This window comes from Bos indicus, chromosome 3 (genome assembly GCF_029378745.1).
Source record: "Bos indicus isolate NIAB-ARS_2022 breed Sahiwal x Tharparkar chromosome 3, NIAB-ARS_B.indTharparkar_mat_pri_1.0, whole genome shotgun sequence".
Taxonomy (NCBI): domain Eukaryota; kingdom Metazoa; phylum Chordata; class Mammalia; order Artiodactyla; family Bovidae; genus Bos; species Bos indicus.
The window spans coordinates 89,647,390-89,665,546 of NC_091762.1; the positions used below are offsets into that span (position 1 = coordinate 89,647,390).

The following is an 18,157-nucleotide window of genomic DNA, read 5'->3' on the forward strand; positions in this document are numbered from 1 at the left end:
TGTACAAACATTGTTTTAAGTTGCTGGTCTCTTTCCCACCTAGAGAATTCCTTTAGCATTTGTTGTGAAGATGTTTTGGTGGTGCTGAATTCTCTTAACTTTGGCTTATCTGTAAATCTTTTGATGTCTCCATCAAATCTGAATGAGATCCTTGCTGGCTAGCGTATTCTTGGTTGCAGATATTTCCCTTTCATCACTTGAGATATATTGTGGTGCTCCCTTCTGGCCTGCAGAATTTCTGCTGAAAAATCAGCTGATAGCCTTATGGGGATTCCCTTGTATGTTATTTGTTGCTTTTCTCTTGGTGCTCTTATATAATTTGTCTTTGTCTTTAATTTTTGTCAGCTTGATTAATATGTGTCTTGGTATGTTCCTCCTTGAGTTCATCATGTATGGGACCCTCTGAGCTTCCTGGGACTTGAGTGACTATTTCCTTCCCCATATTAGAGAAGTTTTTGACTGTAATCTCTGAATATTTTCTCAGGTCCTTTCTCTTTTTCTTCTTTTTCTGGGACCCCTAATGCAAATACTGGTGCATTTAATGTTGTTCCAGAGGTCTCTGAGGCTGTCTTTATTTATTTTCTTTGCTTTTTCTTTACTTTATTCTATGGCAATGATTTCCACTTCATTTATGGGGTTCTTATGGGGTTTTGTCATGTTCCTTCATTTGCAACATGTCTTATGTCAACGTTTCTGTGTTTGTAGTCTCCTTTCTACATATTTCAGGATCACAGTACCTCTTGCTTCTGGTGTCTGCCCCCTAGTGGGTGAGGTTGCTCCAGGGGCTTATGCAGGCTTCCTGGTAGGAAGGACTGATGCCTGCCCTCTAGTAGATGGAGCTGGATCTTGTTCTTCTAATGGACAGGGCTGTGTCAAGTGGTGTGTTTTGACGTAGCTATTAGCTCAGTATGGCTTTAGGCAGCCTGTCTGCTGATGGGTGGAACTGTGTTCCTGTCTTGCTGGTTCTTTGGCCTGAGGCATGACAGCTTGGAACCTCTAGGTTGTTGGGTGGGGCCAGGTCTTGGTGCCAAAATGGGACCTATGGGGGAGCTCAAGCCAATCAATATTCTCTGGGGCTTCCTCCACCAGTGTCCTTGCCCTCACAGTGAGCTACAGCCAAAGCCCACCTCCCAGACCCCTAGTTAGGCCTAGCCCCAGTTCATGTAGAGGTACTGCTTTGTGCTGGTTCCCAGTGCATGTGAGACCTTGAGTGCAACCTCCAAGAGAGAAGTCTCTGTTTCTCCCAGCCCTGTGGAGCTCCTGCATGCAGGCCCTGGTGGCCTTCAAAGCCAAATACTCTGAGGGTTTTTCTTTTCAATTCCTCACATGGCCTTGGAAGGCTATTTTTTATATGGTAATGTCCCTGTGCAGTCTCTGTATGTTTTAAATTTTTTGATGTGAGGACTGTTTTAGTACAGATGTCTACTACCCCTTTCCTCAGTGTATGCTGGCCATTATCCCCTTGATAGGAGATGTGACTGATGTTGTGGTGACCTGAGCCTGCGATGGATACTGAGCAAAGCTCCCCACCCCCACTTTCTCTGTGTTGTTACTTCCCTGTCAGGGGCAAGTCTGCTCCCTAGTTATTGGAGTAGAGGTCCCCAGATCTGTCTCTGAGCTGTGTTTCTGATTTGCAGCGTGAGAGAGGCAGAGTTGGAGCGCTCCCACTGGGAGAAAAGTCACTGAGTTTTCCTCCTCTGGAGCTATTTACCTGTGTGTGTGTTCTGTTGTGTCATTTTTCACCTCTTGTGCTGACTCACAAATTACACGATTGTTGAAACTGCTCTCAGCCCCACCTTAACCATGGTTATAGTGGCAGTTGTTCCTGGTTTTTCTCAGGCCTTGTTTTCACCAAGCCACCAGTGCAGATCCCCCAAAGTCATCCCAGGACTGCAGTAATCATGTGCCTGGATCCACTGTGGGAGTTAATGGAGACAGCTCAGATTCGGACCTGCTCCAGTCCCCCTGTGTATGTGCCCACAAAGCCCACAGCTGCTAAAGCTAGACCCATCTCAGATGCAGGAGCACTCATCCATTCAGATATTCTGCAGGTGCTAAGTTTTCAAAGCCAGCAGCAGTGGTGTAAATCTATGGTTCTTGCAGCCATGACGAGAGAATCCAGCTCTTCTTCCTTTGTTGCGTGACCCCAGGGGCTTAACTGTGGTTTCAGTCCCACCTCTGTGTGTGTTCCTCCCAGCAGCACCTGTACCTGAGACCCCTCTAAGGCCAGTGCGGGTGGAGGCAGCAATGGGCAGGGTGTGCAAGCCCACTGGGGCCAGCAGGGCCCGAGGAGGTATTGGCAGGAGGGAAGTGGGAGCCTGCTCCGGTGGGTGCTCCTCCTAGTGCCCACCAAGGCAGGGGACAGGGGCAGGGGGCACAGTGGGGGCCCTGCCTCTTGTGCACCACTCAGCAATGGCATTTTGCTTCTCTGGTGGCCCAGATTTCTTTCACAAACATTCCTGATTGTGGAACTCCTTATTCCTGCCCCTTCAGATCTGTCTGTTTGCAGCCAGTAGCTGTTCTCTTCCTGAGCCCATTCTCCAAGCCCCACATTCCAGCACCCAACCCCTTCCACACCAGTGAATGTGACTCAGGCTGGGGCATGCAGAGCTGCAGCACAGACCGTTCATGTAGGTCTAACACTGTCCTGCCTGCCACAGACCAGTGTCTGTACTCCCTTTCCTCTCTGTCCCAGCTCTCTCCGGGGGAGGGGGAATGGGAAGCTGTTGTTTAATGAATATAGTGGTCCAGTTTTCAAGATGGGAAGAGTCCCGGACATTCACTACAGTGTGAGTGTTCTGAACATTACTGTACTATACTACACATTTAAAAATGGCTATAGTGGTAAATTTAAAGTTAAGTGTATTTTACCACAATTTAAAAAATATTAATCACTGAGGTATATACATCTGTCGTGTCATGTGAGCCTTGCAATAACCCTGAACTGTTAGTAGGATATCCCCATTTTATAGTGAGGAGCTTAAGGCTCAGAAAAGTGAAGTAAATTGTCCAAGGCACATGACTGGAATGGCAAAGCTGAGCCTCATACTCGGATCTGCTGGTTCCATGCCCAGTGCTGACTGCTGCTAGCACATAAAGGGAAAGGAAGGTCAATGGAATCAACTTGACTGCTGGTTGAAATATAAGAAATTAACCCTTGGAAGTTTGTGAAGAAAGCTATAAATGTGTGTGTAGGGATATGTATGTGTGTGTGAGTGAGAGAGAGAGAAAGGAGGAAGAGAAGGAAGGGGATGGAGGGAGGGTTGAAGAAAGAGGGAAGAGCATGCAAGCATGCTTCCAGATACCTGCTTCATACTTCCTGTTCAATATTCCTCCCTTCCTAAATCTTCAGAGGGCAGGTGTGAGTCAACTGTAAACACAGTGAGAAAAGGTCACTCAACAGTTATTCCTTCAGCAGGCAAAATCCGAAGTTACCTGCATGGAGATTGTCTGTATACCTAAAATTAAGACCCTTAAGATGATCAGAAGAAGTTGATGGCTCTTTGGAAATGGCTCCATTAGATGTCCTCCTATGCTCTATCCACCCACCACCTCCTCTGAAGACAGAAAATGCCAAAATACATTTACAAAAGTAAATTTAGTGAGGGTTGGAGGGGGGGGACTGGGAAGAGCACTGCACAGGCCTCGAGCCCAATCCCACCTACATAGACCACCAACTTACTGTATGATCCTGTGCGTGTCCCTTCCTTTGCTCCAAGGGTTGGCCTGCTGTTACTACCACCATTTTCATTCACTGAATTTGGGTGGAATTTAAAGTAGAACACAATCTCCCAAGGAGAGTCAAAAATACAAGAGCATCATCTCGTCCCTTTTAAACAGCTTTTATTTACTATGTGCCAGGCACTGTGATGGACTCTTTACATATGGCAGCCGTCATGCTTCTACTGCTTGCAAGTTATTTTTATGATGAGACTTCACTGATGATACCAAGTTTCCCAAAGTATTTGCCTAGATGATAAAGAGTGGAGTCAGAAATGGAACATGTACCTGTCAGGTTCCAAAGATTGCTCTTGTCTCCACCCTATGATGTTAAGCTCAATAGCCAGGCAACATGGAGCCAGGGAAGGAGTTAGTCTACCTGTCAGCCACAGGGCAAATCTTGTGGAGAAGGTGGGCATTATTGTTGCAAGAAAGCAGTTGACAAGTAGATGGGGGGATGCATTGGGGGAGCGGGAACACATAAGCAGGGTGGTAGAGAGTATAAAGTTTCTAGAAACTTGTCAATTATCCTTTTGGTTTCAGTTCAATTCAGTTCAGTCGCTCAGTCATGTCCGACTCTTTGAGACCCCATGGAATGCAGCACGCCAGGCGTCCCTGTCCATCACCAACTCCTGGAGCTTACTCAAACGCATGTCCATTGAGTCGGTGATGCCATCCAGCCATCTCATCCTCTGTCGTCCCCTTCTCCTCCCACCTTCAATCTCTCCCAGCATCAGGGTTAAGTGGTGGTAAAGAATCCATCTGCCAGTGCAGGAGATGCCAGAGATGTGGGTTTAATCCCTGGGTTGAGAAGACCCCCTGGAGGAGAAAATGGAAATCTACTCTAGTACTTTTGCCAGGAAAATCCCATGGGCAGAGGAGCCTGGAGGGCTACAGTCCATGAGGTCACAGAGTCAGACACAACTGAGTTACTAAGCACACACGCACATGTTGATCTGTGGCTGAGATCATAATTCCACAACTTTTGTTCTTAAATGCCACATGAAAGGGTTTATTTGCACAGGCAGCAGAGAGCTACCAGAAGTTTATATCAAGGGGTTTATCAGCAATTGTTAGTGCTATATATCTTATAAGCATTCTTTGTATGTTGTGAAGAAATTAGGCACACCTGCAGTGTTTCAAAGAGCATGTAGTTAGTTTCACTCTGCCTCACGTAGACAGTAGCATTACTGATACTACTCAGTAGATAAGCAATGGCATTACATCAGCACCTAGAGCTGCTTAGCAAGCACAGTGAAGTCAGCTAATGGTGCTGCTTGTTTCTTTTCTTTTATGCTCTAGGAAGGATTAAGAAACTTCAAGGAACTTCGAGCCAAATTTCAAAATCTTGATGCATCATCTCTTTCAGGACCTATCAAATTCCCAGCAGGTGTTTCTCAAAAGGGAGACTTTGGAAGCAGACAGTCCATGAAGACTTTGGCCAGTGGGAAACCCCTCTCATCCAGCCACAGTCAGCACTCACCCAACTGTGCTGATGGTGATCCGCAGCCTCTTAAACCCCAGCAAGTGAAGGGGACTCAGAAGAGTGAGACTCAGAAATGTTCTAATTACCTGGAACCGCCAAGTTTTCCTGGTTCTGCAGTAAGGTCACAGAAGGCTTCTCCGCTGTTAGATGTGTATCAGTCAAATGGTGAGATAGCCAATAAGAAGAAAGTCATGGTGAATGATAGCTTCAGAAACAAGCTCTGGGGCTGGGAGGTTTTATCTCAGAAAAGTGAGACACCATCCGTCTTTCTCCCTGCCAGTTGTGGAAGCAGGGCCTTCCATCTAAAAGAGCAGAAAAGTATCAAGCTGACTTCAGAGGAGCCCATGGAAAATATGGAAATAAAAGAAGCCCAGTCCCTACCTTCCCACAGGCACCTGATGGCTCAAAGAAGATTGTGTGCCATCTCTGAAGATCCCACCGTTCAACCTTCTCAATGTAGCAGGGAGAGCGGAGCAAACTCCAGTCCTGAGAGGAGCTTGACAGGGAGCATCTGTCACCCTGTCTATGACAATGAGCTCACCAGCCAGACCTCAGGTAAGAAATCAAGCCCCCACAGGCCTAGGGGGAGGGATCACTGTATTTCTCTAATTTAGAGCTTACTGGCATGGGTGGTCTTATGTGTGGCCTGGCCAGTGTTTGTCCCCCACTCTAGCACAGATATTCTAAGCCCATCTGCTAGATTATAACTTCAGGTTTGGATTAAGTGATTAATCTCCTGGAATTATATGGAGAGACAGGTGGGACAAACCCAGATTTGAACTCTTTAGCTCTGCTTCTTACAAGATGCCTGAACTGGGGCAGTCTGCTTAACTTCACAAAGCCTGGTTTCCTTTCCTATCAATCGATCCATTGCCAGTCTTCCTTGTCTTAATAAGTAGCACAACCACCCTCCTATTTGCTCAGGCCAAAAATCTAGGAATCATATTCTGTTCCCCTCCCCTATCCACCTCCCTGCCTCTTTGTTTGTAACTAATCATTGTTTGCAGCAAGTTCTTGGCTCTGTCACCAAAATACGTTCTGAATCTCCTGACTTGCTTCCATTTCTGCCTTCTGCTCAAGTCTACACCACTGTGGACCATCTCTTCTTGGACCACTGCAAGGTCCAGCTGGTCTCCCTGCTTTCACACTCTTGCCCTCTTGTAGTCTATGCTCCTCCTCACAGGTACAGTGATGCTCTAAAGCATTAATCCAATCATATCACCCCCCCTGCTCATTTCAACTTTAGCTGTCTTACTGTGGCTCATACAGTTTGCTCCTTGCCAGCATCTCGTACTCTCTCCTCTCTCACCACGTTGACCTTCTTTCTATTCCTGATATACCAAGCTAGTTCCACCCCAGGACCTTTATACTTGCTGCTCTCTCTGTCTGGAACACTTTTCCTGTAGAACTTTGACATCTCACTCCTTCACTTTATCAAGGTCACCTGCTGCGTGTGGACCTTGTGGATCACTCTATCTGAAATAGCCACCCACCTCCAGCAGTCTTTTTCTTACACGGCTTTAGTTTTCTCTCACTTACCCCTATCTAGTTTGTTATGTATTTGTTTACCTCAGTAAAGTATAAGTTAAGTGAGAATAAAAACTGTCTTCTTTACCACTGTATCCCCATAACCTAAAAGAACAAGGCCCATTTCAATGAGTTCTCAAGAAAGTATTCTTTGAATAAATGGCTGGCCGGCTGGCTGGTTCTCTTGCTTATGATCCTGTTTGGTTTCTCTTTCCCTCAGAATAGCATCTAAACTATTTACTACTGACTTCATAGCGCTGCTTCTTTTGATCCCTGCTTATGTCTCGGACTTACTTCCTGCTGTCTTTCCCTGGCTCACTAGCCTATAGACAACATCCTGGAATTCCTTGCTGTTTTGTGAACAGACTTCATTATGACTCAGGACCTTATGATTTCTGTTCCTCCTTCCTATATAATACTTTTCTTTGATCTTTCCTTCATTACCTTTAGGTCTAAGTTTAAATGACACTTTCCCAGATAAGCCTTCTCTAGCCAAAGATCTCTATCTAAAGTCTATTACCTCACCACCAAGAATTCACATTCTTTCATATCATCCTGTTTTATTTCCTTTATAGAATTAATAGATTGCTGTGATTTTCTCTTTTTACTTTTTAAAATTGAAGTATAGTTGATTTACAATGTTGTGTTAGTTTCAGATGTACATCAAATGATTCAGTTATACACACACACACACACACACACACACACACACACACTCTTCTATTCTGTTTAAGATTCTTTTCCTGTATAGGTTAATACAAGATAGTGAGTTTAATTCCCTGTGCTTTCCAGTAGGTCCTTGTTGGCTATCTATTTTATGTATAGTAATGGTACATGTTAATCCCTAAATCCTTATTTGTCCCACGTCACCACCCTGTTATGGTTTTCTTATCTGTTTATCTGTTTGCATGTTTATCATCAGCCTCCTCCTATTGGAATGAAAATTCTTGAGGGCAGAACTCTCTCTTTTCTTGTCCTTAACTCTAGTTCCAGCTCCTAGAACAATGCTTGGAATATAAATTATTGTTGATGAAGGGATAGGGAGGAAGAAAGGATGAATGGTAGCAAGGAGAGATGGGAGGAAAGAAAGGTCTAGATAACCTCCCTGACAGCGCTGCTGGGAGGATCAAATGGGATAACCCATGTAAATTGCTTAGCACAGTGCCTGATAAAAATTAGGAGCTCAGTTAGTAAGTAAGTGATCATGCACTTTTACTGTCTACTCTATTATCTGATAAAGACTAAAATCTCTGACTTTGCAGCTTATACTTCAAGTCTTAGGAGAAAGGAACTTTGGCCCTAACTATGTAACCCCTGCTAGTAGGGCTAGAAGGACCCCTGCTCCTTGACTGCAGAGGATAGCAGGGCCTTGAGGGGGTTGCACTGATGTTTTTGTAAAACACTAGCCAAGTTTCTTTAGTTTTACCATGTGGTCAGCCACTGTGTTATGTCAACCAAAAGTCAAGGTACTTGAATAATATAAGATTTTGTGCTGTTTTTGGTGTAGAAAGCCTATGCAATATTTATATATAATGTTGGAATTTCTGTTGGTTAGCTCATCAGTGCAGAAGAATAAAATACATAAAATTGGGACTGTCCTGGAAAATTACAGGATATAGAATCCACAGGTGCCCAGGTACTACAAAGCCAGCCTTGAAACCTGTTCTAGATATTGGAGCCCTGGACATCAAGAGACCAGTTGTTATTCCTCTTCATGTCTCCCGTATTATTTGCCCATCATGAGTGCCTGGCGAATCCTTTCAGGGAATAGTCATTGTCATTGTCCATTGTCATTGTGCATTTCTGCTGATGCTGGTCCTGTGCTTGGCACTGAGAGGAGATCCCTAGGGCTTAGTTGCTTCCCTCTAGGAACCTACATTCAGTGGGAAGATAGACCAGCCCTTCTCATATGTCACAGCACTGATGGAGAGGTGGTAACAATGTGATAGGTGATACTGAACAAAGAGTGGTTGATTATGAGCTGGTTTTCTGGTAGAAATCAAAAAAGGTATCATTGGAGGAGGGTCTTAAAAAATGAGTCAAAGTTCACCAAGGGAGGAGTAAGGGAACAGCATACCAGAACAAGAATGGCATGAACAGTTCAGTTCAGTTCAGTCGCTCAGTCGTGTCCGACTCTTCGCGACCCCATGAACCACGGCACGCTAGGCCTCCCTGTTCATCATCAGCTCCCAGAGTTCACCCAAACCCATGTCCATTGAGTCGGTGATGCCATCAACCATCTCATCCTCTGTTGTCCCCTTCTCCTCTTGCCCTTAATCTTTTCCAGCATCAGGGTCTTTTCAAATGAGTCAGCTCTTTGCATCAGGTGGAATGAACAAAATCTTGGATATTTGAGAGCTATTTAAGGCTTTTGAAATCAAATCTGGACTTGTAATAACCTAGAAAAGAATCAGAAAAGGATCTTATACACATATAAAAACGGAGTCATTTTGCTGTATACCTGAAATGAACACAACTTTATATACATATACACGCACACACAAACATATGACTCACTATGCTGTACAAACACAACTTTGTAAAATAACTATACTTCAAATAAAAAAGTGAATTAAAAATAGAATAAAAAATAAAAAGAAAAAAAAAGAAACTGCAAAAAATATTTATGAAATCTGAAAAACTGAGAAGCCAGGCGTGTGAGCAAAAGATGTTGGGACTGAAGGTTGGGGAAGCAGGATGGTAAAGTGTGGTAAGAAAAAAAAGTGTAGACTGATGCTGTGTGGTGTTTTAATACCAGAGGATGGAGTGAGTGGACGGCAGCTGAGGAGACTGAGCTTCATCCTCTGGGCAGCTGGGATGGTGGCCAGATTGGGTTCACATGTTGATCAGGACACTCTGGCTACTGGGTGGAGAATAGGTGGGACGGGAGTGAGACTGAGGCCAACCATGAGATGGAAATAATGACCTATATTTTGGACTCTTTGTGCCCAGAGGAACAGCCAGATGTCAGGCATCCACAACTCCCCAATACCAAGCCACTGCCTTCCGTCGAGTCCCTGGGTCCTCCTCCCCCAAAGCCGCCAAGGCCCCCAGTCGTGACCCTCCAGGCCTTCCAGAGGCAGGCAGCTGCTCTTTCCAAGCCCGATGGGGAAGGTAAGGAAACACACACACAGGCCCATGCACAGCCAGCCAAGGGGAGTCATGGCTCCCATGCCCTGTCTCTCTGTCACCTCCCCCCGCTGCATCAGCTCCCAGGGGACGGTGCCAGACTGCTTTTCTGTGGGGCTGGACATCCATCACTGCGTATTCTCATATAGAGGCTGTGGCAGCTTGCCCGTGAAATGACAAATCTGTGAGAATTGGCCCCTTATCGCTTTTGGGCCAGCCTGCTTCCCCTGAGAGCTTTGCGTTTGATCACTGGGAATCTGTCCAAGAGGAAGAAAAAGAAAAGTAGCTGAAGAGGGAGGCAGGGAGTCTTTGTTTTCCTACAAAGCCTGTGTTGTCAACACAACCAAGTGGAGTAGGAGAGGGGGAGGGAGCGGAGAGAGGAAACTCAGTGTGAACTTGACCTGGGATGGTGATGGGAGTCACCAGGGCCACTGTGGGAATGGACTGGAGGGCCCCACCCTGCCCCCACTTGTCCTCCGTTCCATAGCCTGCAGCGTCCCTGCTTGGCAGCCTTCTTTCCGTGCTCATGTGTTTTCCTCTGCTATGCAAGGGAGCCTTCTCACCCCCTTCTACCTCCATAGCCTGACCCCACTGACACGGTCAACGCCTTCGCTCACGTTTGCTCTAAGGAAACACGAGGTGAATGTACACTTTGGGGCGATGTGTAGTGTGGTGCTAGCGTTTTTCTTACTGTGGCCACGAGCACCAGTGGACAGTACACTGAAAGAGCTAATTCTTCATTCATTTCTTCTTAGCTTGCTGGTTGCTCATTTGACTGCTTTGGGCAACCTCAGGGTGAAATTTCTTTAACTCAGTGGTTCTCAAACATCAGCATGCATCAGAATCAACTGGAGGACTTGTTAAAATACAGCTTTCTGGGCCCGAACCCAGAGTTCTGAGTCAGTTGGTCTGGATTTGTGCTTAGTCGCTCAGTCATGTTCGACTCGGCAACTCTTTGGACTGTAGCCTGTCAGACTCTGTCCATGGGATTTCTCTGGCAAGAATACTGGAGTGGGTTGCCATTTCCTCCTCCGGGGGATCTTCCCGACCCAGGGATCAAACCTGCGTCTCCTTTGTCTCCTGCATTCCAGGTGGCTTCTTTACCCACTGAGCCATTGGGGAAGTCCGGTCTGGGTTTGGAGCATTTGAGAATTTACGTTTTTAGCAAGTTCTCTGGGAGACACTGATGTTGCTGGTCTGGGGGCCATGCTTTGAGAACCACTGCTAAAAGTCACCTTAAGTCATATCCTAAAAGGAAATTCTGTAACGAGAAATAGAGCTCTTCTAAGTGTACTTTGATAATATGGCTATCTCTATATCAAAGAGGGTGAAGTTTGATTTTTATAAACATTAAATAATTCAGGCCTCAAACCATCTCTCTGAAAGAGAAAAAAGTTGTCAGAGAACAGAGGACTAAGTTTTGGGGAATAAAACGGGCTCCCCATTTTATTAAATTTTATTAAACCCCAGCTCCCTCATCACTGGCTATTTAGGTTTGGTCGTGGGACCCACTGAGCTTCATTGTCCCTGTCTGTAAAATGGGGATGATAGTAACACTCCTCTCGTAGGATGATTGTAAGGAGAAATGAGATAAGGCCTGGGAAGACTGAACAGTGCCCAGCACAACAGTAAGCGCTCAGGGAAGGCACTCTTACCACTACTTCAAGCATGCGTCGAGCAGCTGCACTCTTCTTTCCCGGACTCTGTGATAGAAAAAAGACATTAGTTACAGCAAGTGCTGTTAGAGCTAGTGGACATCCACAGGGCAAAGGGAAAACAAGAACATCAACCCAGGTCTCATACCATTGAGGAAACTGGGTGAAGAGTATATGGGGTCCCTCTGTATTATTTCTTACTACTGCATGTAAACCTACAATTATCTCAAAGTGGAAAGTTTAATTAAAAAAGATTTTAAAGAAACAAGAAATTAAGAAATAAATCCCATAGGAGTTTCAGGGCCCAAGGAAGTCAAAGTCTAATATAAAGAGACTGCAGTAATAAATAAGCACCATAAAGTGTGTGAATGCTACATGTAGTCCCTGGCAGTCCCTGGGTGCTGGGGTGGGGCGGGTGAGCTGCACCTCTGCATTTTCTCTGGTGGTGGGAGGGGGTCAGGTCATTGTACAAACAGTTCACTTAAACAGACTGCCACTAACATGTCTTTTTTTTTTTTTTTTCCACCCTGCATCTTGCTCTTGCAGAAGCTGCAAAAGAAGGCAGCCTGCCTCCAGTGAGGTGAGTACCCATTTCTTAATTGTGCAGCAATGCAGCCCATCAACGAGGCTGCTTAGCCTGCCCTAAAGCAGGCAATAAGCCCAGGTCAGGTGTCTGTATTTCTCAGAAGAGTTGGGGGAAGAAGAGATAACAAACCGCAACCAACTGCAACTTTTGATTAAATGAGAGATTAAATAAACTGCATTTAACAACTGTGCTGATGTTAAGTTGCAAAGATGGGTCTCTGGGGTCCTTTTATTTACGGTACAGTTGGGCTCAGTAAATTGAAACATCAGCCTCCTAGTAATAAATCGGATTAGAGACAACAGAGTGTTGTGGGCAGCTAGTAAGATCCCCTGGAGAAGGCAATGGCAACCCACTCCAGTACTCTTGCCTGGAAAATTCCATGGATGGAGGAGCCTGGTAGGCTACAGTCCATGGGGTCGCAAAGAATCGGACACAACTGAGCGACTTCACTTTGCGTGGGACAAAGGCCTTTCTGGCTCTGGTGTGCTCATTGTAATACTTTTGCCGTGGAAGTGTCAGTCTATGTATTGCGCCTCTGATGTGTCATGTGTTGAGCTGACCACTTTATACTGAGGTTCTCACGTCCTCTTCTCAAGAAGGCTGCAAAGTTTCTGGCTCTGTTTTCATTTTATAGCTAGAGATACTTCGGCTCAGAAAATTTGCCACTTGCAGAGCCATGATTCTAACCCACGTGTTCCTAAACTATTTTTTTTAAGCTGAGATATAATGGATATGTACAACTGTGTAAGTTCAAAATGCACAATATATTGGTTCAGTATACATATTTCACAATATTGTTACTGTGGTAGCATTAACTAACACTAGCTCACACCTTTATCACCTTACATAATTATCATTTCTTTTGAAAACAGTTAAAATTCTAGTCTCTCAGCAAGTTTAAGTTTATAATACAGCATTTTTTTTTTTTACTAGAATCCCTATATTGTGCATTGAGTTTCCAGAATTTATGTTGCAAGTTTGTACTCTTAACATCTCCAGTTTCCCCACTCCTCAGTCTCTGGTAACCACCATTCTACTTCTGCTTTTACAAGTTCAGGTATTTTATTTTTTTAAGATTCCACATATAAGTGATATCACATAGTATTTGTCTTTTCTCTGACTTATTTAGCATAATGTCCTTGAGGTTCATCCATGTTGCAAATGGCAAGATGGCCTTTTTCAAGGCTGAATAATATTCCATATATATCTATCTTTATATATACACACACATATATCACATTTATAATATATTACATTCACATATCTTTAACATTTGTTATCTATCACATTTACTCACATATATATCTACTATATACACATGTACATTATATATATCTCTCTCACATCTTCTGTACCCATTCTTCTGTTGATAGACATTTTGGTTGTTTCCATATCTTGGCCATTGTGAGTGATACTGCAGTCTACATAGGAGTGCAGGTATCTGTTGGAGATCCTGTTTTTGTTTCGTTTGGGTATATACTGAGGAGTAGGACTTCTGGATCATATGGCATTTCAATTTTTAATTTTTTGAGGAACCACCATACCGTATTCCATAATGGCTGTACTAATAGATATGCCCAAACTGTTTTGAGTGTATCACCTTAACTCCTTCCCAAAGATGCTCCTGTTCTCAAGAAGGTCAGTCTTAGAAGGAAAACTAAACCTAAAAATGATCATACTACCTATTCACTCATTAAATGTTTATAATAGTAGAATGTTTTACATTTTATAATAGAGAAAGGTACAAGTTTCAGAGATTGCAAAAATGTGAAGAGATCGCTTTTCCTTGGGAGGGTCAGGGAAGTTTTTTTTATAGAAAACATATCAGTTTGCTATTACTACAATAATACTCCATAATAACAATATAACAATAGTAAACACAGTGAGTATGGGTTCAGTTGATCTGGGCTAGGCTCAACTGCCTGGCTCATATGTTGCAGACTATCCAGGCAATCTTGCAAATACTGACTTAGAGTAAAACACTGAAAGGTTGCATGGCATTGGGCAGGGATCCAGGAAGGGATGAAGAATAGAGGCATTATTTCAATCAACCTAGCAGGGAAGATGCAACATGTGAACTAAGTATTAAGGATAAACATCTGTCAGAAAACACAGGAAAAGACATCATAACCAGAACCAAAAAGTGTGGAGTATCCTGTTTTCTTTTGGAAACTGAACTAGTTGAGTTAGAGTATTGTTGAGAGTTGAGAGTATACAAAGTATAGTAAGAAATGGGAAGGAATGCGTTGTTAGAGGGAGATAGGTACCAAATAATGGAGGATTCTGTACACCAAGGATTGGATGAGATGATCTGGTTCAACAAGGAACAAACTGCATGGAGCTAGATAAAATTCATGTGCTTTGGGAACCCCGTTCAATTACCTATTTGAAAGAGTTCAGTGATGACAGGGTAAGTCAGCTGCCTTCTATGTGCATTTGCGTGAAAGAGAGAAAAAATTAGACAGCTCGGAGATGATCTGTACCATTTACTCTATGAATGTGGGCCCCAGTGTCACAGTTTGAGGGGACAATGCACTTCTGCTGTGCTCTAAGTTGGTCTTGATTCCCTCTTGCCTTGAATACTGTGAGCATCTCAGTGTGATTATGAGTGCACTGTGATAGTAGTGTTCAGCTTGATATGCATTTTCTCCACAGCTTGGCTCTGAACTAAGCTGACTTCTTCTCTGGCATTTTAATCATCCATTTCAACATGCGGGGCAGTGGGGCAAACTTGCTGTGATAGGCAAGTATTGGGAAACTGTAGTCAGTCTCTGGAGTGACACGTTCTTGCTAAGGGATTTACAAGCACAGTTTCAGTTTGACTTTAAACAGTTTCCTTTGACTTTAAAACTTAATCTCATCTAAAATGAGACTCGCTATACCTCAGTGATGATATGAGCCATAGTGCTGTGACAGTGAAAGATGAGAGATGAAGAGGGACCAGAATACTTAGGTGTGGCTTCGTGGAAGTAAAAAGAACTTGAAATGTATCCTGTAATGATAGGTCAGGATTACACAGGTTTCCCTATTTGCTCCCTTTTGTGAGACTCTGTAGCTCAGGCAGTAAAGAACCTGCCTGCAATGCAGGAGACCTGGGTTCGACTCCTGGGTCAGGAAGATCCCCTGGAAAAGGGAATGGCTACCCACCCACTCCAGTGTTCTTGCCTGAAGAATTCCATGGACATAGGAGCCTGGCGGGTTATAGTCCATGGGTGGCAAAAAGTCAGACACGATTGAGCTGCTAGCACTTTAACTTTCTAAGGTAGGTGAGGGTAGAGTATTATTCCCAGAAATAATGACATTCTTGACTTATAGTAGGTAGATGGAAGAATGGGTGGTTGGACAGACCAGTGGATGTTCACTATAGAGCTAGAACATGATTGAAAGCAAGGTGGTAGAGAAGAGGATATAAACAGACAGAAGAAGGATGCTGATGTGGAAAAGTAAGATATGACATTGAATTCTGAAATACATTAAGTGCCATGCTAAGGGTTTTGAATTTTATCTTGTAATGCCAAGAAAGTACTTTGAACAAGTAAATGCTATAACTATAACTATAGTTATTCTTAACCACTGAATCAGCAGGGAAGTCCCTTTATTTTTTCTTTACATGATATTTTAAAAAAGTATCTAAGGACTACATTCTTCCCTAATCTCAAACTCTTATTGTTTTTAACCATTATTCACATAACAGGGGTCTATGTTTTTGCTGTATCTCTGCGGATATATTTTGTAATCCTCTTTTTAGGAACTCAGTGCATTTACAACAGCCATTTTTACTTCTAAGCCCCTTTATACTGTGTATTACATATAAGCAGCATTGTGTAATGGAGCAGTACAGGCCCAGAGTCAAATTAGCATGGGTTCAACCCTGCCTCTAATACAAGTCACTGAACAGCTCAGAGCTTTGATATGCACATCTCTAAAGTGAACATAGTAATATTTACTTTATTGATTGTCACAAAGACTAAATGATATAGATTATATAAAGCTTGGGAGTACACAGAAGATGATCAATGAGTCTTAGTTTCTTCAGCCCTTGGCCTCTCTCTCTCTTCTTCTCTCTAGAATATTAATATCACATTAATGAAATGACGCTTTGGAGTTTATCCTTTGTCATCACTCTTTCACGCAAACCAAGCTAGTTGGCATGCCATTTGAATAAGCAGCTTCTATTTGTGTGTGTGAGCAAAGCAGGTTAGTCCCAGGGCAGCAATCAGCCCTGGGTCTATGTCAGTACTTAGCAGAGTTGACTGTTGGCTAATATATTATTCATTAGCTATAACTATGGGTTTTTTCCACTAAGAGTCAGAGTGGAGTCCTGAGTCAGGAAATCTCTGATTCAGACACTGACAGAGAGAGAAGCTTTTTATTTCAGGAGAATAGATTCAGACAGTACAATGTTTCTCTCATGTGAGGGTCTGTGGGTGGATCTTGGGAGTCCACCATATTCTCTCCCAAACATTTAATTTTGATTTTCATTTTGACAATAGTCTTTAAAAGATAATATAAACCTGTTTTCAATGTCTGGATGGCCTCCTTCAACCTGGTACTTTGGAACATACTTTTGTGTTTGTGTTTTTGGTATTTCTACCCCACACAGAGTGGGGAATATAAGTGTCTTCCAGGGCTGAGCAGATTATGTGATCACGTCTAGGACCTATGTTATGACTAGGAAGAACAGATCCCAGGGAGTGAATGCCTTTCCTAAGGCAGTCAAGTAAAATAATGATAACAGAGAAATGACACGGTGGTCAAATAAGATATGGCTGTAGTTCTTACTTGAACAGTGGTAAATGTTATGCTCCACTTACAGTTATTACAAATATTGGCTGTATTCCCTCTGTTGTGTAATATATCATTGTAACCTACCTTACATCCAAGAGTTTATCCCTCCTTTTTCCCCACCCATATATTGACCCTCCCCCTACAACTGGTAACCACTAGTTTGCTTTCTGTATCTATGAGTCTACTTTTATAAAGAAAAAAGTTAAAGCATATTAGGATAATAAAATGGGATTGGAAATGAAACCAAGGAGGTAGAGGGCGATCAGGAAAAGCCTTCCTGAAGTGGTGACATTTGGGCTGAGACCTCAATAACGAGGACCCCGTCATGGAGGGTCTAGAAGATGTTCCAAGAGAGGGACAGCCGGGATGCAGTCTCAAGGGAGAACCACTCTCAGTGAGTTTCAAGAACGAAAAAGGCAAGGGCTAGAGCTAAAACACAGTGTGCTAGGGCAGTGCCAGTGGTGATTCTTAGAAGCCATGGGCTGAGTTTGGATTTTGCTCTAAATGCATGGGGAAGCCAGGTAGTGAGCTGACGTTTATTTGGGGAAGATCAATCTGGATGCTGTATAAATAACATATGGTGAAGAAGCAGGTAGAAATAGGCAGATAGCCTAGGGAGCCACTATGACAACAATGAAACGATGACAGTATTAGAAATAGCAGTCAATGATGACATAGTGTCCGTTCTAAGTATGTGAATGATTTCATTTGTGACAATCTTTAAGAAGTAGATACAACTATTATAGATCTTATAAGTGAGAAAACTTGAGTCACAGGCTAAATAATTTGACATGGCCACACTTCTAAGGTGAGTCCTAGTGGTTGAGAGGCAGCTGGCCATACAGAAACATTCCAGGAAGCAGGAACAGCATTTGCAAAGTCCTTGATTTAGGAGAGTGCGTAGCATCCTTGTAAAACAGAGAGGAGACCAGTGTGGTTAGAGTGTAACGAGGGAGAAAGAGGGTCATAGGGAGTTTGGAGAGGTTGCTAGGGCTGAGATCATACAGGTGAGGCATTCGATGGTTTTGTTGTTACTTTTTGTTTAATTAGAAGATAGTTACTTTATGATATTGTGATGATTTTTGCCATACATCAACATGAATTAACATTGTTGTTAATTCATTTAACAATATTTTTAACAACACGAATTAACATTTGTTGTTTTTAAATTAAATAGCATAAGCAAGATTGTGACAAGATCTGAGCTATCTTTTTAAAAGATCGTCCTGGCTGCTGTGTGGAGAATAAAAACTGTTGAAGGACCAG

At 43.3% G+C, this 18,157-nt stretch overlaps 1 protein-coding gene across 6 annotated transcripts in view; it reads left to right on the forward strand.

Annotated features, from left to right (window-relative positions):
- Positions 1-18,157, forward strand: part of FYB2 (FYN binding protein 2) — a 129,353-nt gene that overhangs the window by 44,079 nt on the left and 67,117 nt on the right. For 4 of the 6 annotated variants that reach the window (XR_011565872.1, XM_070786462.1, XM_019957384.2 and 1 more), the window contains 3 exons: positions 5,023-5,761; positions 9,686-9,847; positions 12,064-12,097. Coding sequence is in view for 5 of the 6 variants with exons in the window: in XM_070786462.1 (XP_070642563.1) it covers positions 5,023-5,761; positions 9,686-9,847; positions 12,064-12,097 (935 nt within the window). In the remaining variant the exon portion in view is untranslated. The remainder of the gene's footprint in view (positions 1-5,022; positions 5,762-9,685; positions 9,848-12,063; positions 12,098-18,157) is intronic. The other 2 variants (XM_070786464.1, XM_070786465.1) reach the window with 1 other exon arrangement.